This window comes from Bos taurus, chromosome 8, assembly GCF_002263795.3.
Source record: "Bos taurus isolate L1 Dominette 01449 registration number 42190680 breed Hereford chromosome 8, ARS-UCD2.0, whole genome shotgun sequence".
Lineage (NCBI taxonomy): Eukaryota > Metazoa > Chordata > Mammalia > Artiodactyla > Bovidae > Bos > Bos taurus.
The window spans coordinates 77,038,535-77,060,829 of record NC_037335.1 but is presented as its reverse complement, the minus strand read 5'-3'; the positions used below and the strand labels follow the sequence as shown (position 1 = coordinate 77,060,829).

The 22,295-nt window shown below is 37.3% G+C and overlaps 1 protein-coding gene across 4 annotated transcripts in view; it reads left to right on the top strand.

Annotated features, from left to right (window-relative positions):
- Positions 1–22,295, top strand: part of GKAP1 (G kinase anchoring protein 1) — a 92,089-nt gene that overhangs the window by 4,789 nt on the left and 65,005 nt on the right. For 3 of the 4 annotated variants that reach the window (NM_001040573.3, XM_010808113.4, XM_010808114.4), the window contains 2 exon segments: positions 9,821–10,073; positions 13,032–13,175. In NM_001040573.3, coding sequence (NP_001035663.2) covers positions 9,864–10,073; positions 13,032–13,175 — 354 coding nt within the window. In that variant the 5' untranslated portion in view covers positions 9,821–9,863. 4 annotated transcript variants of the gene reach the window in all.

Genomic DNA, 22,295 nt, shown 5'->3' with positions numbered 1-22,295 from the left:
ACTAAAGTGATACAGGTGGCCACCACTCTTCTCTTCTCCCATCTGTAGCCCCTGACCAAACAAGGGATCATTGCAGGTGAACATTTCCCCCTTTCCATCTACCTTTCATTAGTTAAGCACTTGGGTTGCTAAGGTGTAGCATAGGTAGCTGCCGCATCAGAAAAAGTTATTTTGAGTGTTTATCACTGATTCTTTTTTCAGTTAACACAATGTATTCTAATGCTTTCTTTTCACTTTTATTATTTCTTCTCATTCATTCAGGAAACATTTGTTGCTTGTCACATATGTCCACTATTTAAGACATGGTCACTACTGTGATTCTTGGGTTTCAGGTAGATTGGTGTTCTCCTCATGTAGTATGTTAGATAAAATCTTTAGGTCTTTGACTCTTTTCAGTGGCTCAACTGCAAATTCTGAAGGCCAAAAATTGTTTTCTTTTCATTTCAAGGAAAAACAATTTCTGTGAGCTTGTAAGAGATGTTTAGAATGTCTGTGAACATTTCACTCATGCAGGACAGTCCAGATAATGAAATTCAGTTTTGGTATCAGTCTTAAATTGGAGAGGAAGTGTATTTGTGTAAGCTATTAGTGATGATAAAGTTAGATAATATTGCAGTGACAACCTGAAAACCTCACCAGCTTAAAGAAGCAAAGTTGCTTTCCTACTCAAGCTACATATCCATTACAGGTTAGTAAGGAGATTTTTTTCATTGTAGTTTCAGACTCCATCAGACTTGACTGATGGAGACTTCATCTAAGCATATGCTTCTGCAGTAACAGAAGCAGAGAAAAAATATGGCTCACCACGCTCGGCTTTTAAAGCTTACATTTCACTGGTAAGTCACATTGGCCATGTCTGCATTCAACATGAGAGTGATACATAATTCTTTTTCAGGGAGGGGCAGTGAATATTTTTGAACAGCTATCATATGCAGTTTATAGTTGCAAGAGTTAAAATTAAATACAGTAGTTATAGAACAACTGTGTAGGATTAGTGTACCTAAAGTGGTCAGAACTACTAAAACTTAGCAGGATTTTAACATGGCATGTTGAAGTGGAAGCAGAATTAATGTTTTCTATAATATTTTTGAGTCTGAAAATTTCTTTGCATTTTTTAGTATTTTCTCCCTTTTAATAACTTACAAAGCCTTAATTCTCAAGTTTGTGGGAAAGAGTTAAGCCTAAAAATATGTCTTAATTTTATTGGTGTAATGTCATCTCTGTATGCTGTGGTATTTTATCTTAATTCATTTATTTCTGGGCATAGGAACAATAGGTATTAACATGATCTTATAATACAAATACTTTGATTTCGTAACTATTAGATGGCATCTTCAAATATCAGCTCTTCTTTTGATTTTCCCTCATTGTTTAACAAAAAACTGAAAAATTTCTAAATAATTTTCTGGATTGTTAGGTTAAGATAGAACATTGAATATATGCTTCTCATTTTTGTTTCCTCCTGGGGGGTGAAAACATGATAACCATAGTGTGTGGTTAGCTTTCAAAATGTACCTTAATGATCCTTACCTCCTGGTATTCACACTTTTAAACAGTCTCCTTCTGCAATGAATAAGTAGGGTGTCCCGGGTAAGCAGTAGGATATTGTGGAAATAACAGTAGCTCGTTTAGGTGTGAGCACTGTGGCTCAAGGCAGACGTGATAAAACTATAAAGAAAAAGGAATAAGTAACACACAAATCAGGATAATAACTTATCTTTGAACAGGTTGGGTGTTAGGGGGATGCTATTGGGGAGACCCATAGGGTGGGTTAACATTTCATTAATCTCTGTGCTGGTTACTTAGAGTGTTCCTTTAGTTTTTTAAACTTAATATTTTATTCAGTTATATATTCAATACATTTCAAAGTAAAACATTTATGAATTTCACAATTAAGAAAATTTGTCTCTGTTGAACTGAGAGTACTTAAGTCTTCTAGTAGTTACAAGGCTTCTTAGAAACTTCAGAGTGTAAGCAAATCTAATTTCTGGTCCTGACTTCGACAGTAACTTGCAGGGTGGCTTAACCAGTCTAAGTACCAGTTGTCTCATCTGTAAAGCCAAAGGATTTGGGTTAGATATTACTAGAGGACCTTTTTAAAAAAATTTTTATTGTATAGTTGATTTACAGTGTTGTGTTAGTTTCTAGTGTAAATAAAATGATTCAATTTTATATATATATTCTTTTATTAGAGGACCTTTGATATCATAAGTTTAAAAATTTCTTTAAAAGCTGAAAGATACCAATAAGGGATTAATTTCTAAAATATATAAAGAGCTCATACAGCTTGATATCAAAAAGGCAACCCAATCAGAAAATAGGCAGAAGACCTAAATGGACATTTCTTCAAAGACAACATACAGATGGCCTACAGGCACATGAAAAGATGTTCAATATGCCTAGTTATTAGGGCGGAGAAGGCAATGGCACCCCACTCCAGTACTCTTGCCTGGAAAATCCCATGGGCAGAGGAGCCTGGTAGGCTGCAGTCCATGGGGTCGTTCAGGGTCGGACACGACTGAGCGACTTCACTTTCACTTTTCACTTTCATGCATTGGAGAAGGAAATGGCAACCCACTCCAGTGAAGAACATAGGCTGCCGTCTATGGGGTCACACAGAGTCGGACACGACTGAAGTGACTTAGCAGCAGCAGCAGCAGTTATTAGGGAAATGCAGATCAAAACTGCAATGAGGTATCATCTCACACCAGTCAGAATGACTCATCTAAAAAAAAATCTACAAATAATAAATACTGGAATAGGTGTGGAGAAAAGAACACTTTTATGCTGTTGGTGGGAATATGAATTGGTGCAGCCACTGTGGAGAATAGTATGGAGGCTCCTTAAAAAACTAAAAACAGAGTTACTACTATATGATCCAGCAATCCCACTCCTGGGCATTTATCCAGAGAAAACTTTAATTCAAAAAGCTATGTGTACCCCAGTGTTAATTTGTTGTTGTGTTCAGTTGCTGAGTCATGTCTGATTGTTTGCAACCCCATGGACTGCAGCAAGCCAGGCTCCTTTGTCTTCCACTGTCTCGCAGAGTTTGCTCAAACTCGTGTCCATTGGGTCAGTCCATTGATGCTAACTCATGTCCATTGGTGCTATCTAACCATATCATCCTCTGCTACCCCCTTCCCCTTTTGCCTTCAGTCTTTCCCAGCATCAGGGTCTATCCAGTGAGTCAGCTCTTCACATCAGGTGGCCAAAGTATTGGAGTTTCAGCTTCAGCAGGAGTCCTTCAAAGGAATATTCAGGGTTGGCATCCTTTAGGATTGACTGGTTTGATCTCCTTGCTGTCCAAGTGACTCTCAAGAGTCTTCTCCAGCACCACAATTCAAACGTATCAGTTCTTTGGTGCTCAACCTTCTTTATGGTCCAACTCTCACATCCATACGTGACTACTGGAAAAACCATATCTTTGACTAGATAGTCCTTTGTTAGCAAAGTGTTGTCTGTTTTTTTAATACATTGTGTAGATTTGTCATAGCTTTCCTTCCAAGGAGCAAGCGTCTTTTAATTTCATGGCCTCAGTCACTGTCCACAGTGATTGGGAGCCCAAGAAAATAAAATCTGTCACTACTTCCAGTTTTTCTGCTTCTGTTTGCTATGAAGTGATGGAACTGGATTCCATGATCTTAGTTTTTTGAATGTAGAGCTTCAAGTCACCTTTTTCACTCTCCTCTTTCACCCTCATAAGGAGGCTCTTTAATTCCTCTTCGTTTTCTTCCATTAGAGTGGTATCATCTGCCATTAGAGTGGTATCATCTGCGTATCTGAGTTTGTTGATATTTCTCCCCGCAGTCTTGATTCCAGCTTCTGATTCATCCAGTCTGTCATATTGGATGATGTACTTCACATATAAATTAAATAAGCAGAATGACAACATACAGCCTTGTCGTACTCCTTTCCCAATTTGGACCAGTCACTTTTTCCATGACTGGTTCTAACTATTTCTTCTTGATGTGTATATAGGTTTCTCAGGAGTCAGGTAAGGTAGTCTTGTATTCTCATCTCTTAAAGAATTTTCCACAGTTTGTTGTGATCCACACAGTTAAAGGTTTTAGTGTAGTCAGTGAAGCAAAAGCAGATGTTTTCCTGGAATTCTCTTGTATTTTCTATGATCTGTAGGATGTTGGCAATTTGATATCTGGTTCCTCTGCCTTCTCTAAAACCAGCTTGAACATCTGGAAGTTCTCAGTTCATGTACCGTTGAAGTCTGGCTTGGAGAATTTTGAGCATTACTTTGCTAGCATGTGAAATGAGTGCAATTGTGTGGTAGTTTGAACATTCTTTGGCATTGCCTTTCTTTGGGATTGGAATGAAAACTGACCTTTTCCAGTCCTGTGGCCACTGCTGAATTTTCCAAATTTGCTGGCATATTGAGTACAGCACTTTGACAGCATCATCTTTTAGGATTTGAAAAAGCTCAGGTGAAATTCCATCACCTCCGCTAGCTTTGTTCGTAGTGATGCTTTCTAGGGCCTACTTGACTTCACACTCCAAAATGTCTGGCTCTGGGTGAGTGGGTCACACCGTTGTGGTTATCTGGCTCGTGACGATCTTTTTTGTATAGTTCTTCTGTGTATTCTTGCCACTTCTTCGTAATATCTTCTGCTTCTGTTAAGTCCATACCATTTCTGTCCTTTATTGTGGCCATCTTGGCATGAAATATTCCCTTGATATATTCAGCTTTCTTGAAGAGAAAGAAGGAATTTTCTTGATATCTCTAGTCTTTCCCTTGTATTGTTTTCCTCTGTTTCTTTGCATTGTTCACTTAGGAAGGCCTTCTTACCTTTCCTTGCTGTTCTCTGTAACTCTGCCTTCATTTGGATATCTTCCCCTTCCTCCCTTGCTTTTTGCTTCTCTTCTTTCCTCAGTGATTTGTAAGGCCTCCTGAGACAACCACCCTGCCTTCTTGCATTTCTTTTTGTTTGGGATTATTTTGATCACTGCCTACTGAACCTCTGTCCATTGTTCTTCAGTCACTGTCTCTACCAGATCTAATCCCTTAAATCTATTCATCACCTCCATTATATTGTTATAAGGGATTTGATTTAGGTCATACCTGAATGGCCTGGTGGTTTTCCCTCCTTGCTTCATTTTAAGCCTGAAATTTGATCTGAGCCACAGCCAGCTCCAAGTCTTGTTTTCACCGACTGTATAGAGCTTCTCCATCTTTGGCTGCAAAGAAAACGTAATCAGTCTGTTTTCATTATTAACTATCTGATGGTGTCCATGTGAAGAGAGATCCTTTGGGTTGGAAAAGGGGGGTTGCTGTGACCAGCGTCTTCTCTTAACAAAACCCTGTTAGCCTTTGCCCTGCTTCATTTTGTACTCTAAGACCAAAGTTGACTGTTATTCCTGGTATCTGTTGACTTCCTACTTTTGCCTTCTGATCCCAATGATGAAAAGGACATATTTTATCTTTCTTGGTGTTAATTCTAGAAGATCTTATAGGTGTTCATAGAACTGGTCAGCTTCAACTTCTTTGGCATCAGTGGTTGGGGCATAGACTTGGATTACTGTGATGTTGATAGAACGGGTGAGGGGAAGATTAAATTAGTTTGGGATGAACATATTCACACTATGATATATACAACAGGTAAACAACAAGCACCTGCTGTATAGCAGAGGGAACTATAGTCAATCTGTAAACAATGCTGCTGTGAAGACTGGGTGCCTTCATGGATTACAGCTTTGTCATGGCGTAGTGGCTTGCATAACTCAATGAAGCTATCCTGCTAAATCACTTCAGTCGTGTCTGACTCTCTGTGACCCCAGAGATGGCAGCCCACCAGGCTCCCCCGTCCCTGGGATTCTCCAGGCAAGAACACTGGAGTGGGTTGCCATTTGCTGTTTTCATAGCAGCATTGTTTACAGGTTGAATATAGTTCCCTCTGCTATACAGTAGGTGCTTGTTGTTTACCTGTTTTATATATCAGAGTGTGAATATGTGTGGTTTGCCTTGGAAATGATTTGAGATCACTCTGTCGTTTATAAGGTTACACCCAAGTACTGCATTTCAGATTCTTTTGTTGACGATCCCTTCTTCCAAGGGATTCTTGCCCACAGTAGTAGATGTAGTGGTTATCTGAATTAAATTTGCCCATTCCTGTCCATTTTAGTTCACTGATTTCCTAAGATGTCGATGTTCACTCTTGCCATCTCCTGCTTGACCATGTCCAATTTACCTTGATTCATGGACCTAACATTCCAGGTTCCTATGCAGTGTTGTTCTTTACCATGTCAGACTTTACTTTCATCACCAGATACATCCACAACTGAGCATTGTTTCCTTTTTGACCCAGCCGCTTCATTCTTTCTGGAGCTGTTAGTAGTTGCCCTCCACTCTTCCCCAGTAATGTATTGGACACCTTCTGGCCTGGGGGGCTCATCTTCTGGTGTCATGTATTTTTGCCTTTTCATACTGTTCATGGGCTTCTTGAATCAGTAATGATTTGCCATATCCTCCTCTAGTGGACCACATGTTGTCAGAACTTTTCACTATGACCCTTCCATCTTGGGTACCCTGCACAGCATGGCTCATAGCTTCATTGAGTTATGCAAGCCACTACGCTGTGACAAAGCTGTAATCCATGAAGGCACCCAGTCTTCATAGCAGCATTGTTTACAGATTGAATATAGTTCCCTCTGCTATACAGTAGGTGCTTGGTATTTACCTGTTTTATATATCATAGTGTGAATATGTTAATCCCAAACTAATTTAATCTTCCTCTCACCCCTTCTATCACCTGTGTTAAGTATGGGTTCATTTTCTATGTCTATGAGTCTATTTCTGTTTTGTAAATAAATTCATTTGTATTTTATATTTTTAGTTTCACATATAAGTGATATTATATGATACTTGTCTTTGTCATATTTATTTCACTTAATGTGTTCATATGTAGGTCCATGTTGTTACAAATGGCATTATTTCATTCTCTTTTATGGACGACTATTATTCCATTGTGTTTGTATATCACAAACAGATGACTTGGATTACATAAGTCTATACACACACATACATCTTCTTTATCCATTCATCTGTTGATGGACATTTAGGTTGTTTCCATGTCTTGGCTATTGTTAATAGTGCTTCTGTGAACATTGAGCACTGTTTACAATATTTCTCAGGCAAGAAAACTGGAGTGGGTTGCCATTTCCTTCTCCAGGGGATCTTCCTGACATGGGGATTGGACCAGCATCTCCTGCGTTGGCAGGTGGATTCTTTAACACTGAGCCACCAGGAAGCCCCATAAATAATATATATATATATCAGTTCAGTTCAGTCTCTCAGTCGTGTCCAACTCTTTGCGACCCCATGAATCACAGCATGCCAGGCCTCCCTGTCCATCACCAGATCCCGGAGTTCACTCAGATTCACGTCCATTGAGTCAGTGATGCCACCCAGCCATCTCATCCTCTGTCATCCCCTTCTCCTCCTGCCCCCCAATCCCTCCCAGCATCAGAGTCTTTTCCAATGAGTCAACCCTTCGCATGAGGTGGCCAAAGTACTGGAGTTTCAGCTTTAGCATCATTCCTTCCAAAGAAATCCCAGGGCTGATCGCCTTCAGAATGGACTGGTTGGATCTCCTTGCAGTCCAAGGGACTCTCAAGAGTCTTCTCCAACACCACAGTTCAGAAGCATAAATAATTGAGTAAAAATATATACATGTATATAAATAACTGAATCATTTCCCTGTACACTTGAAACTAGCACAGCATTGTGAATTAGCTGCTGCTGCTGCTAAGTCACTTTAATCATGTCCAACTCTGTGTGACCCCATAGACGGCAGCCCACCAGGCTCCCTGTTCCTGGGATTCTCCAGGCAATAACACTGGAGTGGGTTGCCATTTCCTTCTCCAGTGCATGAAAGTGAGAAGTGAAAGTGAAGTCACTCATTCGTATCCGACTCCTAGCGACCCCATGGACTGCATCCCACCAGGCCCCTCCATCCATGGGATTTTCCAGGCAAGAGTACTGGAGTAGATTGCCATTGCCTTCTCCGTGAATTAGCTACAATCAAAGGAAAAAAAAACTGAAAGAGGGTGCACTGAGATTAGTTAACTAAAAAGATGGTAGAAGGTGATTTTGAACAGTTTCCTTTGGTTGAGAGAATTTAAGTTCTCTTTTTTATACTATTGAGATAACACATTTTATTTTTACATGTATAATTATAAAAACACAATATATGGTATTTTTGTTATAATATGTTTTTATATTATATATAATTTATATATTACATAGTATAAATTTTACATATATAATTTATATATATATAATAATTTTTGTTATAATAGTCATACTTTGCTGCTGCTGCTGCTGCTGCTGCTAAGTTGCTTCAGTCGTGTCCAACTCTGTGCAACCCCATAGACGGCAGCCCATCAGGCTCCGACGTCCCTGGGATTCTCCAGGCAAGAACACTGGAGTGGGTTGCCATTTCCTTCTCCAATGCATGAAAGTGAAAAGTGAAAGTGAAGTTGCTCAGTCGTGTCCAACTCTTCTCGACCCCATGGACTGCAGCCTACCAGGTTCCTCCATCTATGGGATTTTCCAGGCAAGAGTACTGGAGTGGGGTGCCATCACCTTCTCTGTAGTCATGCTTTAGGGACATTTATATAGAAGAAAATTTTATGAACTTAACCAATGTAGTTACTATTTCCAGTATTATTCTGTCTATTGCGAAGAGCCACATTTCTGTCTGGGATGATTTTCCCTGTAACTTAAAGAACCTCCTTCAGTAATTCTTGATGTGTGGTTCTGTTGGTTATGAATATTTTCAGGTTTTGCGTGTGTGGTGGTGGTGTTGGTTTAATTGCTTAGTTGTGTCTGACCGACTCTTGTGACCCCGTGGACTATAGCCTGCCAGGCTCCTCTGTCCATGGGATTTCCCATGCAAGATACTGGAGTGGGTTGCCATTTCCTTCTCGAAGGTAAGTTCTCTATTTTGCTGTCACTCTAGAATCAAACTTAAGGCAGAATTTGTATATGATAAGAATGTTCTTCCTTTCCTACTCCTTTTTCCCTGTCTTCAAAGTTGAGGGTAAGCATGTAGTAGGACCAGTGGTGGGAGAAGGCAGTGGCAGCCCACTCCAGTACTCTTGCCTGGAGAATCCCATGGACGGAGGAGCCTGGTGGGCTGCAGTCCATGGGGTCGCTCAGGGTTGGACACGACTGAGCAACTTCACTTTCACTTCTCACCTTCATGTATTGGAGAAGGAAATGGCAACCCACTCCAGTGTTCTTGCCTGGAGAATCCCAGGGATGGAGGAGCCTGGTGGGCTGCCGTCTATGGGGTCGCACAGAGTCGGACACGACTGAAGCGACTCAGCAGCAGCAGCAGCAGCAGCAGGACCAGTGGTCTCTAGCGCAGTGAAAAATGATATATGTACTTTTTCATTGTATTAATAAACTGTATTGATTTAGGATGTTCTCCATAAATATATGTACGAATTATGGCAGACTTAGGATGTACTTCATAGATATATGGTGGTGTATTTAAAAGAAGGAGGAAAGTCACTAATTTTGGAAACTCTATGGATAGTCGGACACGACTGAAGTGACTTAGCAGCAGCAACAGCAGCCTTGTAATAATTGTGAAATCTCAGTATATGATTTTTTGTTTTATATTATACATTTTATGTTGTTTACTTAAGTTTAAAAAGTATGTTATTGCCCGTAGGACTGTGGGTATGAATGCAAATGTTACTAAATCCAGTGTCAGGAGAAGTGTGTGTGTATTTCTGTTTGTTCTGATATCTAAAACAGATTTTACTGTGTTTACTCATCTGCCTCCTTTCTCCCTTCCCACAGGAATTATTCTTGACAGAAATATTTTGAAAGAAAAATCTTTACAATGGCCTCAGCTGTACTTAGTTCCGTCCCCACTACTGCCTCTCGTTTTGCCTTGTTGCAAGTGGATAGTGGCAGTGGTTCTGATTCTGAGCCTGGAAAAGGCAAAGGTCGAAATACTGGAAAGTCTCAAACAAATAAATCAACTACAAATGAGAAAAAAAGAGAGAAAAGAAGAAAAAAGAAGGAACAGCAGCAGAGTGAAGCAAATGAGGTAGCAATTATAATTATTTCACATCTGCTTTCCCAGTAGATTGTAAGCATGAGGACAGTTACTATCTTGTTGATCCATGTATCCACAGTTCCTGGTCCATATGTACTTGGTAATGATGACTATAATATATATATAAATATATGAATTTGTGTGTATTTGAAGTCTAATGTAATGAACATATTGAATGCCTTTCTTTTCCTGGTCTATGGAAGCTTATGTGCTCATTCCAAAAAGTTCCTGAAAAACACAGGAAGTCTTAAAACGAAACAAAGATCATTTCTGAATATAAAATAAAAAATATTTTAAAAAAACATCAACTGTGAATATAAAATAAAAATATTTATTCTCTAGTGACTTTAACTAGAGATATAACAAATTAATATTTTGGTATGTGTTTTCTGTACACATACATATGTTTTTTGAATATATAGACATGCACACATATATATCTACATTCATATTTAACTTAAATGAAATTAGATTATATAATAGACTTTTATAACTGGCTATTTAAAAATTAGCATGAGCAGTTTTCCATGTGAGTAAATCTCACATGGAAAATAAAAATCAACATTATTTTAAATGTGTCCACATTATTTAAAAGTATGTGGCTTTGTCATAGTTTACTTAATCAGACTATTGTGATAAACATTTAGGTTTCCCATTTTTTTTTATTATTATAGATAATAATCCTATGACTAGCCTTGAAATGCATACATTTTTATGCATTTGTCATCTGTTTCTTAAGGGTAGTAAGTACAAGACAGATCCTTCTCCCCTAAATACTCCTAGCATGAGTTATATGACCAACATGTAATATGCCCATTTATTTTTAAAAGAAATACTGGGAGGGAGGAGGGTTCAGGATGGGGAATACATGTGTACCTGTGGCAGATTCATGTTGATGTATGGCAAAACCAGTACAATATTGTAAAGTAATTAACCTCCAATTAAAATAAATATATATTAAAAAGAAAAAGAAAAAAAAGAAATACTGAAAAACAACTCTAGCCTGTGTTTGTCTTTTAATAGAGCCGAAGGTATATAAGGACCTTTCTCTATCACTGAATAAGAGAAGTAGTAAAAGTGTTTTTTTCCTCTCTATATTCATTTTATAATATCCCAAGACTGTGAAAAAGCCTTTTCAATTTGTTAATTTCCATCACCATTGCTTTCTGAGTACCTCTTTAAAATTTTGCCACACAGGGTCACTTTTTTAAAAGACATTTTTCTCACTATAAAACCTTTCAGAAGTCCAGTTAGAGAACTTTTGATTGCCTACCATTTTCTTTTTGGAATTAAAGATGATTTGGGCCAACAGAAAATAAGATAATAGTGGGGTTTACATTGCATTACTGAGAATGAGCCTGAGGATCCTCCCTTCCCACTTGCGTAGCGATAGTTCTATCAGTCGATTTTCTGTAATCAGCACTGAACCTGCCATGGCTTCATCTCTTAACAGCATCTCCTCTACTCTGCTTTCCCACAGCAGAAACCACCTACTTAAAGCAGTATTTGCATCTCATCATTCCCTCCTGCAGAATAGTCTGTGTTAAATTGTTGATCCTTGATTTAAAGCCTCTTTATTGGTTTCTTAGGACTTCTGTAACAAAATACCACAAGCTGGGTGACTTAAACCAACAGAAATGTATTCACTTAACAGTTGTAGAGGCTGAAAGTTCTAACCCTGGTGTTAACAGGACCAGGCTCTTTCTGAGTAGAATCCTTCCTTTGCTCTCTCCTCTTCCTAGCTTCTTATGGTAGCTGTCAGTCCTCAGTGTTCTTGGCTTCGTATATCTTTGTCTATACCTTTCATTCACTAGGGCCCAGCCTAATTCAGTTTAACCTTAACTTGATTATATTTGCAAAGATCCTTTTTCTAAATGAGGTCATATTCACAGACAGCAAGAGTTAGGCCTACAACATATTTTTTGAGGCAATACAATTTAATCCATAATAGCCTCTCAGTACTTTTCTCCCTGTTTCAACCTCTGTGTCTCAGATTATTCTTACTGTTGGGAGTGGCTTGACCAGTACAGTTTTAATTCATTATGTTACTTTGTGGGCTAGGCCCTGTATTTTTTGAAAAACTTATCCATTGCTTTTATTGAAGAAATCTTTAAAGCTATTAGATCACTTTTTTTTTCCCCCCTTTTAGAGATACAGGGGAAACTGCTACAGTCTTTACAATATAAGAGGAACAAAATTAGCATCTGTTCTCACTCGAACTTTTTACCTTGCAAACATTGTTAGGGTAGACACTAATGTCTGCTGCATTAGAAGCTCATTATTCTACATTAAATGTAAACGGCAGACATCTATAATGAGATAATCATGGGGCATGAATGTTTGAACTGCTCTGTCTCTTGTCATCATATTTTAAAGTTCCTCAAACTTACTAATGTAGAGCAATCTGTATCACCTAAGACAGACCTCTAAGATTTGTCCTCTTTCCCCACTGTACTGTTGTAACCAATTAAAGTATTTTCCTAACCATATATTGCTAGTTGTAGGCTCTGTATTTTTCATGACTAGCAAAGTAGTTGCTAGAGTTCCTCAAGCTATCTTCTCTCACTATTTAAACTTTTAAATTTATAAGCCATTAAAGTTTAATCTTATTGAACCTTATTGTTTTGTATTTTAAAAGCATACTTGTTATCCTGTTCTCTATTCCTATAAACCCTTTAGTAAACCAGGATCATTAAATTGGTTCAAATGGTGGTATAATAGAGTATAATCCATTTTTACTTACTAATCATTTCATCTAGAAATCCACCAAAATTTTCTCAAGCTGGTGAAATTCTACAAAGATTACAAAAGTTCACATAGTGACTTTGTGAGTTAGCATAATGAGTATTTAGAAGTATAAAAATACTGATTTCTTAACTTCCAAAAAAATCATTAGTATCCCAGTATTGGTAAACTGAATTTAATATTTTTTTTTGTTTTTTTCCATAGCTCAGGAATCTTGCTTTTAAGAAAATTCCACAGAAATCCTCCCATGCTATTTGTAATGCTCAACATGAGCTTTCATTACCAAACCCAGTACAGAAGGATTCACGAGAAGAAAATTGGCAAGAGTGGAGACAAAGAGATGAGCAGGTCAGCTAAGTAAATTAAGTTGTTTTGCTTTAGATTTCAGTGAATTTTTGCATTTTTTATATAGCACTGCATCCAACCATGACACTACTGTTTTGAGGAGCATTTTATATTGGATTAACTCACACGTGTATGCTACTTTTAATAAGAGGTTCTGGTTTTTTCTAACTAGGAAAGCAGATAGACACATTTATTATTTTTGTTAGTTTGTTAGTTTCAAACAGTTATTTTCTGAGTTTTTACTTCATCTGCCTTTTTACAAATGAGGTAGAGATAGGGAAGGTAGAAAAACAGGATTAAATTATTTAAAGTAAAGAAAATCATATTTGTAAGACCAATACTAACTAGAAATAGTCAGTGACAGTTTGTTTAAAGAAGAAAGACTTTGAGGGGAAACTTTTCCTTTTCAGTCTTGTTGTAAAAGTTTGTGACATTTCTTTTTTTAAACCTATTTATGCAATGTTTTCTTCTTTTATGCCTCTATTAAAGAAATGTCATTATAACTAAATCAAAGAGATAATTTAGTAAAACCAATCAGCTTCTTTTTGTGTTTGTGGTATTCAGGAAAATGACATACTAAATTTGGAATGTACTCTAGGAGATGCTGTATGTATGAAAAATGAATAGTTATTTTCTTATCTGTTAAACTGTCATTTGATCTGTTGGAAATAAATATTATTTTAGCAGATGTTTGGCTTAATGGAGTGGCTATACCTGTTGTGCTTGAGTTTCAGTTTTAAAAGAATTATACTAAACCATGCTCTTAACATAAGCTATGTTAATTATAACATTTTCTATAGAAATTTGTAGTGCCTCAGGCTCATCATTACAAGCATTTGTTATTACACTGGAGCTGTGCAAAAATGATATTTCAGGGTACTGGTTAACTGGATAAATCATCTTATTTTAGGGGGATTATTTGATTCTTGTTTTCCTTTTGCAGCATTCATTATGACATTTTATTCTGGTTTAGAAGTATTATTAATGATACACTTGTTTAGACAGTAATAGAATTTCCCAGTGTCTTCACCGGAGAGAATTTCTCTCAGTGGCCCAAGGGGCACTGGAAAATTAATAAAGGAAAACTGCTCAGTTCTGCATCAAAATAAATTCCATGTAATATGGGAACTTAAGAACAGATATTTATTGCCTTTCTTCCTGACCCTATTGATTACTGCCAAAATGACCAGGTAATTAGGAGAAAGAAATAGTTAACTTGGCCCTAACCCTATCTAAAAATGTCATCCAAGGCTGAGGAACTTTGAGGAATTTCTACTAGATATACTATTGATGGGTCACTTAGGAAAACCTGGTACCTTATTTGGAAGTCTGACTTGTAGGAAAATAATCAAAGTCCTGGGAAGTAGTGTAGTTCCTGGGATAATTATACTGATAAGTAAAGAAGAGATAAGGCAAGCTCTGAAACTGATAGATAGTATACCACTTGCAATCTATTTTACTGTGTGGAATAATAGATTTTAAAAATAGGGACCAGACTGACTGTAGTAGGCAGAAGGCGTGCAGTTGTGGTGGGTATTCTTCCTCACACAGGGCAACAGCACTGTGAGAAACTCCATGTATGTCTTTACAACAAATGGTTTTGGAGAAACTGGATATCCACTGCCAAAAGAATGACATTCAAACTGAGCCGATTGAAAAGCTGGATATAGAAATCTTGTCTGTTATATGACCATTTATTTTAAATATAGAAGAGTAATACCAAGACAGTTTCCTACTCCTAAATCGTCAAAGTAATAACATAAATTTACATCAACTAAGCCTCAGCATAAAATCTGAGAGCTGCATTAAACAGCAACAAGATAGACAGTAAAGAAGCATCCATTACATCTACTTAGGAGCAAGCACTGAATCTTAGTTAATCTCATGTCAACAGAAGAAAAGTTTCTGCCACATAAAAGGAGAACATTGTACTTAATGTCCAAAGTGAAAGTGCACTTTGAAAAAGATTTGTTACAGGGAACAGAAATTTATTTTAGACAGCACCTATTTTTTGTTTTAATAAAAATCAAGGAGCTAGAACATTTTATGAAAGTCGAGGTGGCAGTTAACGTTATGGACTATAGTCCATAGAGCCCCGCAGTCTGACACGACTGAAGTGACTTAGCGTAGACAGTACTGATTCCAGTGTTACCCTTTTAAAATTTTACATCATGGCTCAAAAATAATAGAAAAATCTCTTCTAATGGATGTTGAATGAAAAATAGATCAGATTCTGTGTATTTCTTTCTCCTGTTGTATTGACTCAGACCCCACATATCACTGGTTTTGTCCAACTCTGAAGTGAAATGTCTGCTGGCATGTGCATAGTTAATTGTTTTCTCACATTCTATCCTCTAGTCCACCTGATAAAGGTGTTTTGCCAATAGCTTGTTCTGTTTTTTGTTTGTGAGAGTGATATTTCTCATTAACCTTGTGGCTGGTATAATAAGTCTCTTGGTGATAGTTTGACTTGCACTTGATTTCACTATAAAGAGTGCTCTTTGTGTTTGTTTGTTTGTTTGTGTTTTTTTTTTTTACTTTGGCAACAAAATTCATCACTTTTGTTCTCCAAAGCATTACTTGGTACTTGTTTTGGAAAAACTCACACAGGTTATTGCACTTTGAAAGTGAAACAAAAACTATGTCTTCAGGTCACTGGTCTGACCATATTTCATAGCAGAAAACTAGGAACAAATAGACTGATGGTTCAGTAAATTGAAATGTCAAGTATTTGGTGTCTTGTTGTTCAGTCGCTAAGTTGTGTCTGACTCTTTGCAACCCTGTGGACTTCAACATGCCAGGCTTCCTTGTCCTTCACTATCTCCCAGAGTTTGCACAAACTCATGTTCATCCAACCATCTCACCCTCTGTTGCCCTCTTCTCCTTCTGCCATCAGCCTTTCTCAGCATCAGGGTCTTTTCCAGTGAGTTGGCCTTTCACATCAGTGGCCAAAGTATTGGAGCTTCAGCTTCAGCATCTGTCCTTCCAGTGAATATTCAGGGTTGATTTCCTTTAGGATTGACTGGTTTGATCTCTGTGCTGTCCAAGGGACTCTCAAGAGTCTTCTCCAGCACCACAGTTCAAAAGCATCAATTCTTTGGTGCTCAGCCTTCTTTATGATTCAACTCTCACATCCATACGTGACTACTAGAAAAACCATAGCTTTGACTTTATGGACCTTTGTCGGCAAAGTGATGTCTCTCCTTTTTAATATGCTGTCTAGGTTTGTCATAGCATTTCTTCCAAGGAGCAAATGTCTTTTCATTTCGTGGCTGCAGTCACCATCCGCAGTGATTTTGGAGCTCAAGAAAATAAAATCTGTCACTGTTTCTGTGTTTTCCCTATCTGTTTGCCTTGAAGTGATGGGACTGGATGCCACGGTCTTAGTTTTTTGAACGTTAAGTTTAAAGCCAGCTTTTTCATTCTCCTCTTTCACCTTCATCAAGAGGCTCTTAATTTTGGTATTTTAATTTTCTGTTATTCTCCTTTTTAGCTGCTTATATGATACCACTTTTGTCCTGACACACAGATTTATATTCTGTATTCACTGTATTAGAGTCCTGTCCATTTTTAAAATTAATGCTATTTTTTTATAAGTTGTATTATTTACTACTTTCATTGCTACTTTTAATCCTTCCATGAATCAGTGAACTATTTTTACTACTTTGATATATAATTAAAGCATTCAACTTAGTAAATGTAAACAGCACTCAGAAGATATGAAAGTGTGTTAGCTGACTTGAATGGAACATGATCATTAATATGAACACATAGTTTTTGCAGAATATTGACAACTTTTTTTTAATATAAATTTATTTTAATTGGAGGTTAATTACAATATTGTATTGGTTTTGCCAACTTTAAAAATCATAATGTTCAATAAGATTATTTGAAGTTTTCTGGGAAATAATTCTGCTTTCTACACTTTGAAAATCATTGAGTTAGAGGAGCAGAGGGCACTACTGCTACTGTAGCTAAACACTTGGTTGCAAGTGTTAAATGTTCTCAGAATTATGTCCCGTGTTCTGCAATAACCCTGTTCCCATGATGCCTATGAGAATTGGAAATTAACTATTAACTCTTCATTTGGGATTTGTTTTGCTTGGATTTAAAGTGGGTAAAATATTTATGGTACTTTGATTTGCAAATTTTTTAAAATGTCCTAAAATATTTACTGTCCTCATTTTTCATCAGTTTTTCATACTCCTTAACTGATCATAAACCCTTGAGCCTATAGGTTTATTTAAATACAAAAAAAATGTTTTACTACTGGATAGGGATAGGAGGCCGGAGAAGGCAATGGCATCCCACTCCAGTACTCTTGCCTGGAAAATCCCATGCATGGAGGAGCCTGGTAGGCTGCAGTCCATGAGGTCGCTAAGAGTTGGACACGACTGAGTGACTTCACTTTCACTTTTCACTTTCCTGCATTGGAGAAGGAAATGGCAGCCCACTCCAGTGTTCTTGCCTGGAGAATCCCAGGGATGGGGGAGCCTGGTGGCTGCCGTCTATGGGGTCACACAGAGTTGGACACGACTGAAGTGACTTAGCAGCAGCAGGGATAGGAGGCATGAAGGAAGCCTAGAGGAAGGGAGTCTGAAGTACTCCATCTTGGACACATGTAAGTATCTTCTCCAATCCTGTAGGCATTTTAGGGTCATTTCCTCTTTTTCTTCCTTTCATCCTCTTCCCATGGGTACAAAGAAAATGATGAGCAGCTCTCAACTTGCAAACTTACATATAAGGTACTTTTTAAGAAACATGGTTTTATTTGCATTTTCTTATCCAGTATCTATCTTTCAGGCCCAAACTTTTTTCCCCTCTCAGTTCTACCTTTACATGTACTGATAATTAATTATATTGAAAACTACATTTATAGCAGTCTTATGATTAATTCTCTAATTTAGACAACTTTAGGGAATTTGGAATCATGTTTTGTTTTTCTTGATATTGTAGCTTTGTGCTGCCTTTCTCCCTGTTATATGGAATCAAAAATCTTATTTTTGATTCATCCTTCTTTCATTCTTCATATTTAATCAGTGTTCTAAAACTTGGTCATTCTTTGCTGAGAAATGGTGTTCTTTGTTTCCTGCATTGCTATGGTCAGGTCCAGGTTTCTGTATGCTGGGACTGCAGTAGTTTAGCCAGACCCATTGATTCTAAGTTCTCATTCTCCTAATATGCCAGTTTATTTCTTTAAAATCACTTTTATCAGTGTTCCTCTTTGATCTGTCCTGAATCCCTAGTTTTTAGGGAGTGTCTGGAACCCAATTTTACCTACCTAAACAGTCTTATTTTCTCCTGTTCTCCAGCATAGAGAAGAGGAATTCTTATTTACTGTGTGCAACTCTTGTGCAAGGTAGGCACTGTACTAGGTACTTTACATATATTATAGCTTTAAATTTTTAAAAGTACCCTGCAAGGTAGGTATTTAAGTTCTCTTTTTATGTATAAATATACTTGAGATTCTGGAGAAGACAATGGCAGCCCACTCCAGTACTCTTGCCTGGAAAATCCCATGGACGGAGGAGCCTGGTAGGCTGCAGTCCATGGGGTCGCTAGGAGTCGGACTTGACTAAATGACTTCACTTTCACTTTTCACCTTCATGTATTGGAGAAGGAAATGGCAACCCACTCCAGTGTTCTTGCCTGGAGAATCCCAGGGACGGGGGAGCCTGGTGGGCTGCCGTCTATGGGGTTGTACAGAGTTGGACACTACTGAAGCGACTTAGCAGCAGCAGCAAACTTGAAATTCACAGAAGAACGTAACTTGCCCCATTTCACAGCTAGCATGGGTAGAAGAGAAATTTAAATCATCCACCTGTGTGATCTCTCAAAGCCTGTGTTTTTTCACATTCCTCTTGTATTTCATAGAACTCATCTTTTATCATGTATCCCATGATGTGTCTGTTCTTAATATCATACTTTTGTTCATATGACTCTTTCTCCTAAAATACTTTCATTCCTTTTCTACCTATCCAAATGATATCTATCCTTTAAGGACCAACTTAATAGTTTCTTTTGTGTATGCTTCTTTGTTCTTGTTTACCTTTTTCCCCTCAACTTTTGTAGCACTTTTAATATCTCATTCTGTTCTCTGTGTGTCATGTGCATAAGTTTTCTTTTCCCAACTGGGGTAGAAATGCTTTGAGGGCAAAAGCCAAATTTATGCTTCTTCTTTAAGGCCTACAGGCAAAGCACATAGAAGGTTCTCTATGAATCCTTATAAACTGATTGATCATATAGTGACATTTTATAAGTTGTTTGTAGTTTTAATAAAGCTAAACTGAAATTTAAATCATTTTATCCTAATTGTATTTCCTTGTATACTAGTTTTTGTTAATAATTAAAAGGTAAATGTAAGCTCTAAACTGCTATGTTTAGAATCAAATGTTGGGGAGAGCCATATTTTTTACTTTTAAAAGGTCCACTTCATTCATTTTTATCATGCTCTTAGAATCAGCTACCTATATACTTAAGTTATATGAGATAATATGAAAAAGAATAATGACATCTTGCAAGACTCCCACCTTCATCACCTCTTCTCTTGCCCAGGGATTTGTTTTTGGAATATTAGTCAGAATATGTGACATATTGGAAATAATCTTAAATGCCTTTTCTGTAAATTTTAAATGTCATTAATATGGGTTAATAGCATGGTGGTAAATTGAAACAACTTTGCTCAGAATAAATTTAAGTAGTTTTGTTACTTTTTCTATGGTGTTACTTTTGCTATGCTCTAATTATATTGAAATATTTTGTACTCTGTTTGCTTTGTGTTTTGGTGGAAAGATTGATATAAATTTCCTTTTTTTGTGTGATACTAACATGAATCCATGTCATTAACATGGAAGTAAGATTGCTGGGAGAAAAATAAGCAACTTCAGATAATGCAGATGATACCGCTCTAATGGCAGAAAGTGAAGAGGAACTAAAGAGCCTCTTGATGAAGGTGAAAGAGGAGAGTGAAAAATCTGGCTTGAAACTCAACATTCAAAAAACTAAGATCATAGCATACAGTCCCATCACTTCATGACAAATAGAAGGGGGAAAAATGGAAACAGTGACAGGTTTTATTTTCTTGAGGTCCAAAATCACTGCCGATGGTGACTGCAGCCATGAAATGAAACTATACTTGCTCCTTGGAAGAAAAGCTATGACAAACCTAGACAGCGTATTAAAAAGCAGAGACATCACTTTGCCAACAAAGGTCTGCATAATCAAAGCTATGGTTTTCTAGTAGTCACGTAAGGGTGTGAGAGTTGGATCATAAAGAAGGCCGAGTGCCTAAGATTTGATGCTTTCGAACTGTAGTTCTGTAGAAGACGCTTTTAAGAATCCCTAGGACAGCACAGAGATCAAACCAGTCAATCTTAAAGGTAATCAACCCTGAATAGTCACTGAAGGACTGATACTGAAGCTGATGAAACTCCAATAATTTGGCCGCTGATGTGAAGAGCCAGCTGCATTGGAAAAGACTCTGATGCTGGGAAAGACTGAAGGCAGAAGAGGGCAACAGAATTAGATAGTTGGATGGCATCACCAACTCAATGAATATGAGTTTAAACAAACTCTGGGAGATGGTGAAGAACAAGGAAGCCTGGCATCCTGCAATTCATGGGGTCACAATGAGTTGGACATGGCTTAGTGACTGGACAACTACAACAACAACATGAATCCAATTTGTTTTTACCTTTTAACTTTAAATACACATTTATATAATAAAGTATAAAAAGTTAGCCTTTAAGAAAGATTACTTTTTCCTGATCATTATTCATTTGGATTGAAGTAATTCTTCAGTTCTTTCAGTTATTCCTTAGAAAAAGTATGTACAATTCACTTGGGAATTAACGAGAATTTCTGTATGCCCTTATTTACAATTTCAGTTCTAATTGTATTTTTCTCTGAGTTAGATTAATTTTTTTGTGATAAGCCTAGTTTTTCCCCTCTTTTTGTTATCTCAGTATAGGGTTGGATGAGATACTTTCAAAGGGATAACATTGATTAGAAATAAATGATTTACCAGGTCCTGATGTCCAGTGTTAACATTTTTCTAATTTTCAAGGTATCCCTTTGAAACAGATTACTGCTTTTAGGAACTTATTTCTGTTTTAGTTCAGTTTTTTAAAATTGTTAAGCAGCAGAAACAATTCTGAGTAACTTGGGCAAAAAATAATTTGGTAAATGATACTAATTAACAGATTTGAATTAAAAACTAAACAATGAGACCTTGGGAATGAGGAAAACTAAGAAATTCTGGGGTGCTCTTAGGCATGAACTAGTAGAGCTAGTATACTCACTTTTAGAGGCTATAATCAGCTGATTGAACCCTACTTACTTTGTGTTTGTTCTCAAAATTTAATTCCCAAGAGAACAAAAAATAGCTGGGTCCTTTGCTCCCTTCCTGTTGGTGGTTGCAATGGCAGCTGGGGTGTTTGTGGATATGCTAGCGAGTGGTGTAAAGAATCAGGTGGTGACTGTCTTGCCAGAATCCTAGGACACTGGATTGAAGTGTTGTTATTCAGAGGAATAAAGGAAGGTATTGTGGACAGATTAAAAGCAATGCCCATTGAAGGTATGTTTTTATATGGTATGAATAAGTTGACACATACATGTAAACAAATCCAGGATAGTTTACTGTTGTCCTATTGCAACTATCCTATATTTAGCTGCAGACATACCTTACCTCCAAAGGTAGACAACCCAAAGTCTCATTCAGATACGGTACCAATTCTGTTGGGCAGTTAGGAAATAGGAAAAGTAAGTCTTAAAGACTAATTTGATTGGAGGTGGCAGGAGCTGAATTGTCAGAGGTTAAGGTGAGACTGAGTGGTGAGGGAGAGGAACCAAAAGATACAGATCACAAAGAATCATTTTACTACAGTAGTATTAGATGACTTTAAAGGTAGACCAGTCATACAAAAGGAATAAAAAGAAAACAATAAAAAGATGCACTGTAATTTTACTGTAACATAAGGCATATGCCAAAACAATTGGTCACCTTATTTAAAGGTTCTGTACCTGCAAATTAGGCTATATTAAGGACATGGTATGTTTTATAATGCTTATTGAGTTTTTAGTATTCTTATTTGTTTTTAGTAACATTATATTTTGTGCCTCCAA